Source organism: Octopus sinensis, linkage group LG12, assembly GCF_006345805.1.
Source record: "Octopus sinensis linkage group LG12, ASM634580v1, whole genome shotgun sequence".
Lineage (NCBI taxonomy): Eukaryota > Metazoa > Mollusca > Cephalopoda > Octopoda > Octopodidae > Octopus > Octopus sinensis.
Window position 1 is genome coordinate 79,352,150 of NC_043008.1, and position 16,474 is coordinate 79,368,623.

A 16,474-nucleotide genomic window follows, 5' to 3' on the forward strand; every position below is an offset into this window, starting at 1 on the left:
ATATACTGCAAGCATTCCCTATCACCAAATTGATAGCAGCGATTTTACAGTTTGTTTATTAGAATGACATCATAATAAAAAAGGAGTTAATTTTTTTTCAAATGGACTCAAAAGATCATTTTATATATCTAAAACTAACCTTGCTTTTATATTTTGAAAATTGTTTTTAAATTTTATAAAACTGACAAACATTCTGGTTGAATTGAAAAATGGTAGTTCTGCATTTTATATTACTTCTCTAATGCTTCTCTATTTGTATATAGAACCATTATAGTTACGTAAGTTGTCTTGATAATTGAACAATAAATGTTTTAAAGTCACTTGTAAAAATCAACACTAGAGTTAAATTATTTTATTACACAAAAACACATAGATATGCATTAACAATCATTGGGTTGTATTTTTGTTAGTTGCTTAATAGCAGGTAATATTTTTAGAAATATTTTATTCTAATTACATATTTTTGATAGTTGTTTTAATACAGAAGATACTTTTAAAAAAATTCAATTTCAAATCAGGTAACTTAGCAAAACAAAATTGAATATTTTTGACTCTTGAATATTCTAACTCACCAAACTATGGCCAAAGACTAGAAAACTAACCTTTTTGTGCACAAAGTGGTAAATTGATATTTTGTAGACAGATTTTTTTTTACACTAAGAGACATCCCCCACCACCTTTTGATTGGTCTTCTACCCACGGATTTGGTTTTTGCGGCTTAAGCATGTGATCTGTAGGCATCTTTTCTTCAATAGCTGTAATGTGCCTGAAAAATTAAAAATAATTATTAACTAATGAAGTTTTAAGACTCTGGCACAAAGCTGTCCTACAATATTTAATATTAAAGAAAGATTGTTTATAATAAAAATAGTTATCACCACATGGTCCTTAAAATAGACTGATAGCAGTCTGTCTCTGTTGACTAAAAAAATGAAAAAAATATGATGTGCAACAAGTAAAGGTAACTTCTGACATTTCATGCAAAACCAAGTTCAAAGAAATATATTGGAAAGTTGTAAATGAAGTTTAAGATAGCTGTACATTGTGTAGGTTAATATTTACTTAAGGACAGGTCACCTATCAAAATAATGGAGGGAGAATGTGAAATGTAAGAAGGATCTGTATATATCAGGTCATCCCATAAGTTCTGTCTGAATTTTGAATAAAGAAAACAAGTGATCAAATGTTATATTTAATTGAAATTTAATCATCAATGTACTTTCCCTGATTATCTATGACTTCCTTCCATCTATTTACAAGCTTTTTAATCCCATCAATATAAAACTCTTTTGGTTTCAAAACGAAGAACTCTGAAATGTCAGTTTTGACCTCCTTCTGGCTTGCAAAAGTTATGTTCCCCAAATGATTCTGTAAACTACAAAACAAATGGTAGTCTGAAGAAGCAAGGTCAGGAGAATAAGGTGGATGAGAAATTTTTTCCCAACCAAGCTCTTTGATCTTCTGTGATGTGATCTTTGCAATGTGGGGTCACTCATGAAACATCACTCCTTTTCGATTTACTAAAGCGGGTCTTTTTTTTCTTCAAAACTTGGTTCAAATGCTCTAATTGCTGACAGTAGACTTGAGCATTGATTATTGCATTAGGTGGTAACAATTCAAAGTGAATTACTCCTGTGCAATCCCACCAGATAGAGAGATGAACCTTTTTTCCATGAAGTTCCCTTCTTGGTTGTGGTTGAGCTTTTTCCCTTTTACTAAACCACTGTTTATGATGTTTAACATTTCAATAGAAGATCCATTTTTCATCACCTGTCACAAGTCTATCCAAAAAGGGTGAAATGAGTTGGGTAGAATGGAGAGAAGAGCAGATGTCAACTTGGGATTTGTGGTTGTTTTCGGACAATTCATGAGGCACCTATTTTACAAGTTTAGGAACCTTTCCAAGTTGTTAAAGATGATGATGTGATAATGCAGGATTTTCTTCAAGTAATGCCTCAAAGAGCTTATAATCAAACTCAACTGGACGTCCTGTTCGATCTTCATCTTCAAGGTTGAAATCTCCACTTCTGAATTTTGCAAACCATCTTCTGCAAGTTCTTTCATTCTAGTATTTTTTCCCATAAACTGAGTGTATGTTTTGAGTTGCTTTGGCTGCAGAGTTTCCATGTTTGTACTCATAAAGCATTATGTGCCTTAAATGTTCTTTGGATACTTCCAAGTTATAAAGGGTTTTAATCAAAGAAATTTTAATTCTATTATTCTGTAAAAGAATATTTAATTAATTTAAATGTACACAAATGCATAAAAATAATTTTTAATTCCATTAAACATTCTGAAATACTATTAAATTTCATTCAATTCTAAAACAGGTAAAATTGGACAGAATTTATGGGATGACCTGATACATACATATACATACATATATGCAAGCATACATACATACATACATACATATTTCAAACATGAAATAGAAGCAACACTAGTGTAATAAACATTATCAGTCACATATGCTTAACATATATGCTTTGTATATTTGTCAGCGGGGTGCAATTTGGCATGGTGGAAAATACTCTCCCAAAGTGCCAGGTGTTAAAACACCTGAAAGTCATGGACAGGTAAGATAACTCACCTCTAATCCTATCGAGGAGTGATTGACATTGATGTTTTGCAATTTTTGTTCACATACCTGAACAAGATCAGAGATAAATCATTTCACCAGTCCACAACCTATCCACATATAGCATGCAAACTATGTGTGAGAATGCCCAGACAAGAATAAATTCAAATATGAAATAGAAGCAGCACTAGTGTAATAAACATTATCAATCACACATATTTAACATATATGCCTCCAATTTGTAGGCTCCAATTTGGCATGGTGAAGAATAATCTTTCAAAGTGCCATGTGTTAAAACAGCTCAACCCAAATCCCATTCAGGAGTGATGAACACTGATGTTTCACCATTTTTGTGGCTTATCAACATCACATACCTGAACAAGATTGGAGGTAAATCATTTTGCCAGTCAACAACCTTTAATGCATATGGTGTACAAATTATGTGCAGTATGTTTTATACAGACACACAGACACACACATATATAAATACATACATACATACATACATACATACATACATACATACATACATACATACATACATACATACATACATATGATATGAAGGCACTGTGAATAAAGATAAAGTGACCCAAGAATATTACACCAGACTTAGGAAAATATGGCAGGTGGAATTCTCCTCTTACAACAAAGCAATATCCTACAATGCATTTGCAGTACCAGTACTGATCCCAACATTCGGGATACTTGATTGGTCTAGAGGAAATCCACTCCATAGATATCAAAACCCGCAAAATCCTGACAACAGTTGGGAACTTCCACAGAAACAGTGATGTTGACAGGCTCTACCTAAGAAGAAATGAAGATGGTAGAGGCCTGAGATCAGTGCAGACAGCCTTCGAATACTGTATAGTATCACTCAGGCAGCACCTGCTAAACAACAGCAGCAAAAATAAATATATCAATGCAATGCTGAAAAGGGAAGTGAGCAACATTGTATGAGTTGGCAGTGAGCTCCTCAAGCAGCACTCTCTTCCTGATGATCTCCTATACAGCCCCAAGAGAGCTGGGTTGTCTTACCTCAGAGAAGACCTGGATGGAAAGCATCAGTATACAAAAAAAGACTATACGTGGGTATGTTACCCGGAAGCTTGATGAAGACAGTAGAATGGACATGAAGTGCAGCCTCTCTTGGACACAAGACCACTACATCACGTCACACTTTGAAGGCTATGCATTTGCAATCCAGGAACAGGAGATTGCGATAAAGTACCTGGGGAACAAGGGAGACAGTGACACTCTTGTAATCTCAAGGTGCAACTGCATGTGCAGGCTATGTCATGTTCCTGTGGATGACATCACACATGTGATTAGCAGCCGTCCTAAGATGTCATCGTGGTACTACCTCCCTATGTAGCATGATGTTGTTGCTAAAACAGTTTACAATGCTATCTGCAAAAAAGACTGTCTTGAAACAAGCTTAGAAAATCCCTGTCATGGAATACATTCATAAACACAAACTCAAGGAATACTGGTGGAATATTCCCATCAAAACTTCTGTCAAATGTAAACATAGCAGGCTGGATGTGTTTACATTTGACAGAAGTTTTGATGGGAATATTCCATGTAGTGTTAACTACATTCCAAAGATGGAGCCTTATATCTTTGTTGGAAACCAGCTCCCTCCTTAGTAGATTTCTAATAATTAAAAAAATAGAAGAGACATACACATATATCATCTTGATAATATTAAAGCTCTAGGGATGTTTGTGTATAACTGAAATATCTCAGAAATAGTATATTTTATCTTGATTTTTTTTACATATTTATTTTCATACTTACTTTCGGCAGTGCAGTACAAATTTTTGCGATATTTGGACCTCTATTTAAATGATTAAACACAATTTTTGTCATTTCTTGATGAAAAAATATATGGCTACAATGATGTCAACACACATACACACATACAGAATACACACACATAATGAATGTCATGGTGAGTCAATCAACACAAACACATGTCCACTATCTGTGACATATAGACACTCGGTCTTCGTGCTCTTTAAGAAAAAAAAAACTGTTGACTTTTTAACATACAAAATTTCATAATCTGGAGTTCATTAATTTCCATAAAAAATCTTTATTCATTTACTTTTGTTTTAAAATGAAAGAGAGAAGAAAGTGAAAGATGCATGTATGCATATATGAAATGGATGTGTATGTGTGTGTGAAAGAGAGAGAGAGAGAAAGAGAGCGTGGGTGAGTGAAGGGATGTGTTGTCATGTATATGTACATACATCAATACATATGCGTACATCTTTTTTGTATGTACATGTGCATGTGTGTGTGTGTGTGTGTGTGAGAGAGAGAGAGAGAGAGAGTGAGTGAACTTGTGTGTTCTCATATATGTGTAAGTGGCACACTCTCTTTGTCTCTCTCACTCTATCTTTCTCTCTCTGTCTCTCTCACACACACTTCATATACACGTTCATACATCTTTCACTTTCTCCTCTCTTTCACTTTAAAACAAAAGTAACAGGTGATTTTCAGGATAAAAATTGTTAAAAAATAGCTTCTACTCATGTAAATTGATTGCTATAGTTTGGATAGTTCCAATTAAATAAGTCCAGAAGTTAGGTTAAATATATACATGCATAAGTATCATGAATTCCTATTCTACAAAATGGCAAACAGTTCCATGAATACTTTACCAGGCAACGCTGGGTAGTAAGTCTAGTCATATATATATATATATATATATATAGAATGAATATTAAAAGATGATGATGATGATGATATATATATATATATATATATACATGTGAGTGGATAAATGAAAGAAAAGGGTACTCAACACATTCAGTATGAGTTATGAATGTTATTATTTAAAACAGTTTGGTTTGACTCCATGTGACTTACAGGCTTCTAACAGAAACCTACCTCATTCAAAATCAGATTACTGAATTATAAAAAATACAGAATGTCACAATGGCTCCTGGAAGTCCAGGTTGACTACTGAAAAATGGACTGCTATTGGTCAAGGTAGGTCACATGGAGTTTTTAGAACTGAGATTGGCATTTCAGTAACACCTGATGCATCAGAATGCAGAATTTCTCGGATCACATGACTGGAAAGGATGCTGGTGGTGCCAAGGTGTCTAATGGGCCTTTGTAGTGACGACTTGGAAGCTAACAGAAGCAAAGCTGGTGAGAGTGTGCGCGTGTGTATGTATAGCAGGTGTATGAGTGTATGAATGTGGTTGAGTTATTGGTTGTATGAGTGTGTCTGCATGTGTATCTGCATATGAATATGCATGCATTAGTGCCTGCTGTAAATGCATGCTTGTGCAAATGTATTTACAATGTATTATGGGTGTGTATGCATAAGTATGTGCATTCTTGCATTTGTGCATAAAACTATAAATGCATTTGTGTTTGCCTGGAAGAACATGTATGCAAGTGTTTGTATGTGTGTGTGTGTGTATATATATAGGTTCATGCTTTCGGTATTTACATGTACAGATTTTACAGATGTATGCTAGTGTAGTTGCAACAGCATTGCTGAGAGTGGGGATATAGGCTGAGGTTTGGTGGTGTGGAGGGTGAGAGAAGAGAAATATATGTACATAGATGTGTGTGTGTGTGTGCGTGTTTGTGTGAGCATGTATACTTGTGTGTGTGTGTATACATAGATGTACATGTGTGTGCGTGTGTTTGCATACACACACCATATTTATGGAGGTGAATGTAGGAGTGTACGGGGTATGCATAAGGTGGGGGGTCAGCCTGTAGTCTGCATAGGCTTTGATAGTTAGGAACCCTGTTCTTAGTTGTGGAGCAGCCAGTGTTGAGGAGCAACTGATGTTAAGGCTGTTGGCAACCAATGTTTTGAAGTTCACCAGGGGGGTGCACTTCTGATAGCAGAAGTAAGAAGTTCATATTTCCTGTTAATAGATACTGCAGGTTGGTGGAGAATGTGACCTTGTAAAGGGGCCAACATATGTGGGTGCATGCATTTCATGAGGGAATCCAAGATGAAATAACTCAATAAGGTTGATGATCTCAGCTCCATTATAGTTCTCCATAGAAACAGTGGATCGCTTTTTTTCTATGATGTCAAACTGTGTGAATCTACAGGATGAATTGTTCTCAATACCACAGAACTAGTTGATCACAGCTGCACTGGAATCCCATTGACTTAACTCTGTGGCCCTCCTAATATGAGAGTTGATGGTATTAAGAATGTACTTACTGATGATGCCTATCTTACCTCTAGAGGGGTTGATCAGTCAGCATCTGAGTTTGAAGAGAAAATTAGGCTTGTGATCCTTAAGTGTATTTATGTAGGACTCATGTGGCAAAGCCTCCACTGGTCCTCTATATCAAGGAGGATGACCAGCTCCTTCACTTCTGTATTTATGTCATTGTATGCAGAGGTGCTAGCTTCGTTGTATGTCTTGGTGAACATGTTTGAGAGAAGCCTTGCATGTGTGGGGATGTTTGTTTCATAAACGTTCTATGTTTCATCTGTGAGGATATGTACATTAGGTGATTGCATAATTTTTGCCTTATAGTCCTCTAAAGATTTGAGGAAGGGTTAAGAATGATACCAAAACCTTACCAACTTTACGACGTTACATTAGTCACTTTCAAAGATCTAATTGGGTTATTTATCTTGGATACTCTCAAGAAACTCATGTATCTACATACATCGGCCCTTTTCAGGGATGACAGTCTGAAAATGTCAGCATATGAATAGCTACACTATGGATAAGTTTTGGAAAGACCTGATACAAATATTCAAAGAATTCGGCCTGTCCATAATAGTTTCCACTAACTTGGATTCAGTCGACTTCCTAAACGTGACCCTAGACCTGAAAGCAAGCAAGTACTATCCTTACAGGAAACTGTATAAATCCACAAAAGCTCAAATCACCCCAACTGCTGCTGTAATTAGAGATCTAGTCTCAGGTATTAGCAGAAAAATATCCAAGCTTTCGGCTGATGGGGAGGTCTCCAACAGAGCTGGCTCTACTACAATGATGCATTGGTGAGGAAGACCAGAAAGTGAAAGATAATCTGGGTCAACCTTCCGTTTAACTTTGAAGTTTCCACCAACGTAGCTAGGAGCTTCCTGTTGTTAAGAAACATTTCCCCAGAGACTACAAGTATTATTAGAACTTCAACTCACATAACATCAAGATGAGTTACTCCTGCTTAAATAATATCAATTTAATCATAAATTTTAGATTTACTTGCTCTGTATTGTTATCGCTGAAATTAGTGAACAAAACTTGTATGGTATGAACGATAATAATACAGAGCAAGTAAATCTAAAATCTAATCATAAAAGCAAAGGACCAAAAGCTATGTTTTACAACAATATCTATAACAGTAATAATTCTGAATACAAAAATAAAAAATAAAGAGGGCTAAAGTCAATAAAGCAGATGGAACACAAAGCCATAATAATAAACTTCATAAAAATAAACTAAATGGCATATCCCAGAATTAGTTGAATTTGGTTTCTCCATCTCTCTTTTTTGTTATTTAGTGCATATTTATTAAAACCACAATGCCTATTTTCATAGAGTATTTAGATTTTTGGTTGCCTACTAATTTATGCAAGTTATTCCTATTACAGTAATTATTGTTTGGTTCGTAATATTTTAGCATTTGTTTATAACCAGCTTTTATAAGTGCAAAGTTATAATAATCTATATTATTAAACATCTCCTCAAGATGATAGATAGGATATTCTTCTTGAAATATTCGAGACCAAAAAATTTGTGACAGATCTAGGATGGTTACTTCCAACATTTATATACCTTATACTGGTGTTTGGTTTATGGTAGGGTTTATGCTTCTCAGTGATAATGTTTAGGTTCACACCTAGGGAGTTAACTGAACTATGTTCATTCTCAATAGTAACAGATAGTCCAATGTTTTTTAAAGAATTTATGAAATTTCTTTTTATATAATTATAATTTTGTATTAGATAGGTTTCTAAGAGTAAAAAGTGTGTCATCCCTGTACAACCACCCCAACAAGCTCAGGAAAATCTCTATATAAGTTGGATAAAATATATATACCCACTAAATCAGTGACTTGTGCTGAATCAGCTGATCCCATTGTTATATCAAAGCTATGATTAGTATCCTTTCTAACCCAATGTTGGTTGTCAAATTTAATTACTGTTTTTCTGGCTGTTAAGATAATGTTAATTTCATTTAGTGAACAAAAAGGCTTTGTTTAATAATATAGGGTTAATTGAAGAATAACATTTTATCTATATCAATTTGCAAAAACTTGTTTCTTTTTTTTGTTTTCAATTCTATTAAATCAGTGTATTACTTCCTGTGTGTTTGACCAAAGTTGCAACCTTAATATTTTCTTAAGAATTATTTATCAATAATAGCCTAAGGTTAATTTGCCAGGGTAAGTCAGACCTAAGTAAAGTAAACTCACCATTTTCTCCTTGTATTATAATATATTATATATATATATATATATATATTTTATTCATATATAGTTAAGTCTATGTCCGTTGATAATGTGATAACTGGTTTCGCATCCACAACTGGTTTAGCCATGGACATCTTGTCAGACTTTAAAGCTGAAGACAAATGTAACTTCAGCTTTAGAGTCTGATGAGATATCCACAGGGCTAAGCCCTTTGTGGATGTGAAACCATAAAGCTAAATGGCATATCCCAGAATTAGTTGAATTTGGTTCCTCAGTCTCTCTTAGTGTTTCTCAAATTGTTTTTTCACTAAACAACAAAAAATTAAGCAGTTTCTGTATCAGTAGAAATAAACACAATGACAATATATCAGATAACAACTAAAATATTCCAAATTCTAATGAATGGGAAATTAGATCTCACTGTGCAGAAAGGGAGGTAACCAACGTATCTCCCATTTTAAGCATGAAAAACTAACGCTATGGATAAGATTAGTATTGACCACAGATTTATAGAGAAGGATAAAAATACTTGTTGTGATTGTAAATTTAAAGATAAATGTAAACTTAATTTTTGTAGACAGAAGGATGTCGTGTATAGATGCAGGATAGAGACTGATGGACTAAATTACTATTACATTGGATCCATGGCAAATTTTATGAAGTGTAAAATTGCCAACCATGAAAACATTTTTAAAAACAAAAGTAAATCGAACTGCACCAGTCTTTGTAAATTTATTTGGGAATTAAATAAGGACTTTAACCTCAAGTGGGTAATTATCAGCCATGCCAGGCCCTATAATGTGGAAGACACCCATTGTAATCTTTGTATTGAAGATATCTTCCAAATTTTAAAATCTAAATACAAACTTAAGTGTAAACACAAATGCAGTTTAGCATGTACGCATTCACATAAATTTGAATTTAAAAACTACAAATAAAATAAAATGTAAACATGGATAAAATATAAATAGGATATATTAATAGATATAAATATGTTTTATAAAGTACAATTATAATAAAATTGCATTAGGTTATGTGGAATGAAATAAATAATAAAATATTTAATTATTAGATATGATTGTGTAATAGTAATTGTTTTAATAATAGTAATATATTTTCCCGAATATTGACTTTCATTATTTTGTCTAATGATAGAAATGTATGCAACACATATTTTGATGATGTGGAATACAAATATTTTAACTGCAGTAAGTTTGGATTTTTCAGTTGTATCACATGATCACATTAATATATTTATTAATGTACATATACACACAAAATATAATAAAGGATGATACACAGGCAATGACGTTTTTAATTCTTAAAGCACACAAATAAATTTAATGTGCACACACACACAAATAAATTTAACATGCACTCGCATACACAAACATTATTATCATGTTGGGTCTGTCGACCATCAACCATTTGTTTATGATGTAATTTTTATATGTGTCTAATTCTTACTCTGAAGAAATATTTAACTCGATATTTCAAGATGTAATTTCTAATTTTCACTTTATTGATTTGTAATTGAATGAGTTAAGTATGGAAACAAATAGCAGGTTACAAAGAATTTTGACGATATGTAAATAAATTGAATTTTATCAGTTGAAACTCTCCATTTTCTCCTTATATTATAATATATTATATTGAAATATATCCATATATTGACATGTAATAATCATTAAACTCCGTAATATAAACACTAATGCTATTAAGATATACTAGACTCTTGAACTTTTACATCAATATATAAGATTAGACAGGATGTTAACATCTCTTTTATGAGGTATCTGTATGCTCAAAATAGCTATATATATATATATATAGACTCGTTCTATTTCTATTCCTGAGCGCCATACTAATACATTTGTTTGTTTGTACTCCACCTGCCTTCGTCTTTTGTTTATTTTCGTAAACCTTCCAGTTATATATATATATATATATTTGTATATATATATATATATATATATATATATTATATATATATATATATTATATATATATATATAATATATATATATATATATATATATATATATATATACATATATACATACAGACATGACACCCTTATAATCATTAAAATTTATTTAAATCTGAAATTATACATTCAAATTATTTATTAATTATTATAATGTGAATAATATTTAGTAGACATGCCCTTTGTGTTTTTCAATACAAGGATCCTATAAGGCATGCTGCTGATCAGATGACAAATATTCTCTTGTCAAGTTTCATGCAGTAATCTCAAAAGATCCGACTTTGGGGATCCTTTCTTGTTCTTTTTATGAAGTGTCCTGTCCATTAAACCCCAGAGGCGTTCAATAGGGTTGATATCTGGTGACTGGCTTGGTCATGGAAGTTTTTTAATGCCATTCTTTTCCAACTAATCTTTGATCATTTTAGCCGTATGACAAGGAGCCCCATCTTCCATAAATAAAGAGTTCTCTTTAATCATTTCACCATTGGAGAAGGAGTCCTTTCTGCAATATGGACACATATTTATCTGAGTTTATGTTTCCATCACACTCGACCAGCTCTGATTGACCATTGCTCCAAATTGCTCCCCAGACAACCACAGAATATCTGTCTTGTTTCATTGCTGGCAGCAATCTTTTCATGTCAAATTCTTGATCACAGAGTCTCCAGACCCACAATCAACCACTGTCAGAAAATGCAGCAAATCTGGACTCATCAGAGAATATGACAGTGTCCCAAAATGCGAGTGGCTACTCCATCATCCCACTGGATTAACCTTTTGTCCACTTGATAATGGCTGGTTAAAGAAGTGGCTTCCTTCTTGCTGCTCTGCCATAGTAACCAAGTTTGTGGAGATACCTGACAGCTGTTCTGGGACTGACATCAACTTGTTATGTTATATCAGAGGCTTTGCAATGAGGATTATCCTCTACACTTTACTTAACAAGGCAAAGAGTCCTGTCAGAGGTCCCTGGTTAACCTGAGCAAGGTGATATAGACTCCTTTCCCTCTCTGGAGAATTGCACAATAACCCTATTAACTGTAGAAAGTGGGATCCCAAGGTTTTCTGGGATTTTACACTGACTAAGTCCACTTTATTTTTATTTATCTCTTCAAAGGATTATATTTTATAAAATTTTAATTTTCAGTGTTTATTCTCCTTTTGTTGGCATCAATTACAATTTGTATCCTTGCTAATCTGATTGTTGGTACAAGCAATGCTTTTTAATGAAAAATCTTGCACTATTTCTGACAAAATTGTAACACTAGAAACTAGTCGAATAATACCCAATTATTTTGTACTAACTACTATTTATTTTGTGTGTGTGTGTGTGTGTGTGTGTGTGTGTGTATCTGCATACACACATATACACAGACAAATGGGCGTATTACATTTTAAAACAAACCAACCAAAGCTAATCCATTACTTATATGAACAAGAATAAAAATTTGATTCTTTTAGTAATCTGTCATTAAGTATGTAATCATGCATTTGCCCTTTGGTCCTAGGTTAATCAGCAGTAATTTGTGTGTGTGTATGTTTTTTACTTGTTTCAGTCATTAGACTGTGGCCATTCTGGAGCACTACCTTGAAGAATTTTTATTAAGCCTATTACTATTGGTCTCTTTTGCTGAGTGGCTAAGTTACAGGGATGTAAACACACCAACACCAGTTGTCAAGCAGTGGTGGGGACAAACACAGACACAAAGATACACACCCATATAAATATATATATATACACACACACATACCTACATACATACATACATACAACAGGCTTCTTTTAGTTTCCGTCTACCAAAATCCATTGCCCAAGGTGCCACACAGTAGGATTGAATCTGGAACCATGTAGTTGGGAAGCAAAGTTTTAACCACACAGCCATGTTTATGCCTATTTATGTAATTTTATTTTAATACAGTTCTGTATTTTTGAGATGAGGAATTCTGTACATTATTTACATTAAACGGATATGTGTCCTCATCTTGTTTGTTGTTACCATGTTTCAGCTGATTTACTCTCTAGCCTTCATCAGGTATCCTGGTATGATTTTCAACCCAACCCTGGGTTCTCATTCCTAAGGTATTTTTGCTGATGATATTATTATTATTTATTTAAGACACTGCCAGGAATTGAACTCACAATCTTGGGGTTAGTAGCCCATGCTCTTGACCATTACGCTATATGCCCATGAGCAATTATAGAGCGAATTTTAGATATATCGACAGGATGAGGCTTTAGCTATGGGTTTGCCATTATCACCAATAATAGTTAATATATACATAGAATACTTTGAGAATTTGGCTTTAGGATCAACAACACTAATGCCAACCCAATGGCTTCAATACATTGATGACACCTTTATACTCTGGCCCCACTAGGAAGATATCCAAGTACTGCTAGATCATGTGAACTCAATAAAGCCATCCATACAGTTCAAAATGGAAAAGAAAAAGGTAATCTGCTATCATTCCTGGATGTATTAATAACATGCACTAAGCATGGGTTCAGGACATCTGTATACCACAAGCCAACCTTCACTGGACAATACCACAACTTCAATTCCCACCATTCATACAGTATAAAGAGAGAGATTGCTCAGTGCCTAAAACATTGAGCAAAGAATATAAGTAGTGATCCTGATACATACTATGAAGAAATGATCAAGCTAAGTAACAATCTATTAATCAACAACTACCCAAAAAACGTACAATCTACTCCAATTAGGAAGATGAGAGAGGATGAAATCTTTAAACTGACCACAGTCTATCTACCCTATGTGAAAGGCCTCTTGGTAAAAATACAAAAGATATGTGGTCCACATGACATCAGGATAGTATTCAAGAGTAATACAACACTTTGTAAATATCTCCTTCAAGTAAAACCACCAATAGAAGAGAATATGACCAAAGACTGCATGTACTCCATCCCATGCAGTTGTGGTAAGTTATACAAAGGTGAAATAAGGGTAGAGGAACATCATAAAGCTGTGACATGAGGAGCTGTTGAAAAATCGGGTATAGCTGATCATGAATGGAAAAGTGGAGACCACTTTCCCCTGTGGGATGAAGTTAAAGTAATAGACAGAGAACATCCCTTGAAAATACAAAAACTAAAAGGGGCAGCACATATGCTAGAACACAATAACCTTCTAAGCAGACCTAGTGCAGATATGAGTATAATATGGGAACTGGTACTAAGGAAGGATACAATAATATTTGGTTTATAAGCCCAAAAATTCACTTTTTAATTGCCCACAGGCATATCGTGTAATGGTTAAGAGCACGGGCTACTAATCCCAAGATTGCAAGTTCAATTCCAGGCAGTGCTTTGAATAAATAATAATAATGATAATAACATCAGCCAAAAAATACCTTACGAATGAGAACTCAGGGTTGGGTTCAAAATCCTACTAGGACACCTGATGAAGGCTGAAGAGTAAATCAGCTGAAACATTGTGGTAACAACAAACAAGATGTGGACACATATCTGTCTAATATAATTTTATTTTATTTTGATAGCTTCAGACTTTGAGCTTGAGAATCAGAGTTTACAGAGTTATCAGCTGCCTAGGTTTTAACTTGACTCAGTGTTGCTTAATTTCATTCAGTTGAAGAGAAATAGGACTTTTTGAGGAGAGGCAGTTATAACTGACCAACATTATTGTAATTTTAGTATATCGTTACTAAACATCTAATTAGCTGTAGTTCTATATTTAAGAGATGAGGAATTATGTACATTATCTATATTTGATGGGTATTTGTCCTCATCTTGTTTGTTTTTAACACGTTTCGGCTGATAAACCCTCCAGCCTTCATCAGGTGTCTTGAGGAAATTTCAAACCTGGGTTCTCATTCCTAAGGTATTTTTCGATGTTGTTGTTGTTGTTATTATTATTATTATTATTATTATTATTATTGTTATAATTACTATTATTATTATTAAGGTCACTGCCTGGAATCAAACTCAGAATCTTGGGGTTAGTATCCAGTGCTCTTAACCACTATGTCATATGCCCATGGGCATAGCACCAGCTTTTGTCACCAGAGATGACCTTCAGAAAAAGGTTTGGATCTACTTTCAACTGTTTTTCCAGTTCACAGCACGCATTTGGTCATGACTGCTTTAATCTTTCATGAGCAAGCAAAGCACAAATTTCACTGCAATTCTTTTCATTTGCAATTCCTTGCTGAAAATTCGTTGGCAGAAGCTCCAGGATACACCAGTCCTATCAACAAGTTCATCAATTGTTCGGCGATGGTCCTCCAAGATCAGTTCATGAATTTCCATGATGTTTTCTTTCATTTCATTCAACAACCACTTGAACGAGGTTGGTTTTCAAGGGATAAGTGACCATTCCTAAAGCATTAAAACCACTCAAACTTGTGTTTTGCTCATGGCAGCATCCTTGTAAGCTGTTTGAAGCATGACAACTGTTTCAGCCACCGTTTTCCCAAGCAGAAAACAGAATCTTACAGAAGGACGTTGTTCCTTTGTTTCAACCATCCCAAAAATCAACAAACAGGAGAGAAGCACTGCAAAACAAAGATGGCCCACATGGCAGTACGACTTCACTCGATACTGCCTGTTGGCAAACTGATGCCTGAGAGTCGCATCAAGTGGCTTCTAGTGGCAGAAGTGTGAACTACAATGGGCTTGTCCCACAGAGAATGTTTCCAGTTACTTTTGGGTACCTCCTCGTATGTGTGTGTGTGTGTGTATATATATATATATATATAATATATATATATATATATATATATATATATATATATATATATATATATATATTATATATATATTATTATATATATATATATATATGTGTGTGTGTGTGTGTGTGTATATATATGTGTACACACACACATGCATGTTTATATTTATGTATTTTTTGTGTGTTTTTTTTAATATTTGTATATTTGTCAATAACGATAAGGGAATCGAAATTTAGATGGCCTCTGCACATGTGTGCCTACAGCTGGTACCACTGTGGTCACGTAATCTAAGTCCTAGCCTCATTGCACCACTTTCCCCTCTGGCCCCACAATGCAAGCACAGTCACTCAAATAGCAACGTGTATCAAAGAAGAACAAAGAGCAGTGATCCAATTTCTCTGATTGAAAGGTGTGTCAGAAGCTGAAATTCATCAAAGGCTTTCAGTACAATACGGAGACATTTAGGGATAGGAATAAACATAACGGTACAGGACTCAGTAAATTAATTTGGGATCTAAAAGACCACAATAAACAGTTAAATTTAGATTAGTTGATTCTCTCAATCTTGATACCTTATGACAAAGGCAAGGAATTCTGTCTTCTCTGTAATTCTGAACTATTTTTCATTTTTTCTAAAACTCCCCTAGAGAAGATTACATTTTACACCATTTATTCCTTTGGAATAAAACCAATGTTTTCTTCGAAACATACGTTGAAAGTAAAAGGAAAGAAAGAGAGTCTATCTTAACAAGACATTATAACAAATACGA

General features: G+C 34.0%; 1 protein-coding gene across 1 annotated transcript in view; it reads right to left on the reverse strand.

The window, feature by feature from the left end:
• Nucleotides 1-635: 635 nt before the first annotated feature.
• LOC115217803 (guanine nucleotide-binding protein subunit gamma-like) overlaps nucleotides 636-16,474 on the reverse strand; it is a 28,036-nt gene continuing 12,197 nt past the window's right edge. The window contains exon 2 of the mRNA XM_029787477.2: nucleotides 636-766. Coding sequence (XP_029643337.1) covers nucleotides 652-766 — 115 coding nt within the window. The 3' untranslated portion in view covers nucleotides 636-651. The remainder of the gene's footprint in view (nucleotides 767-16,474) is intronic.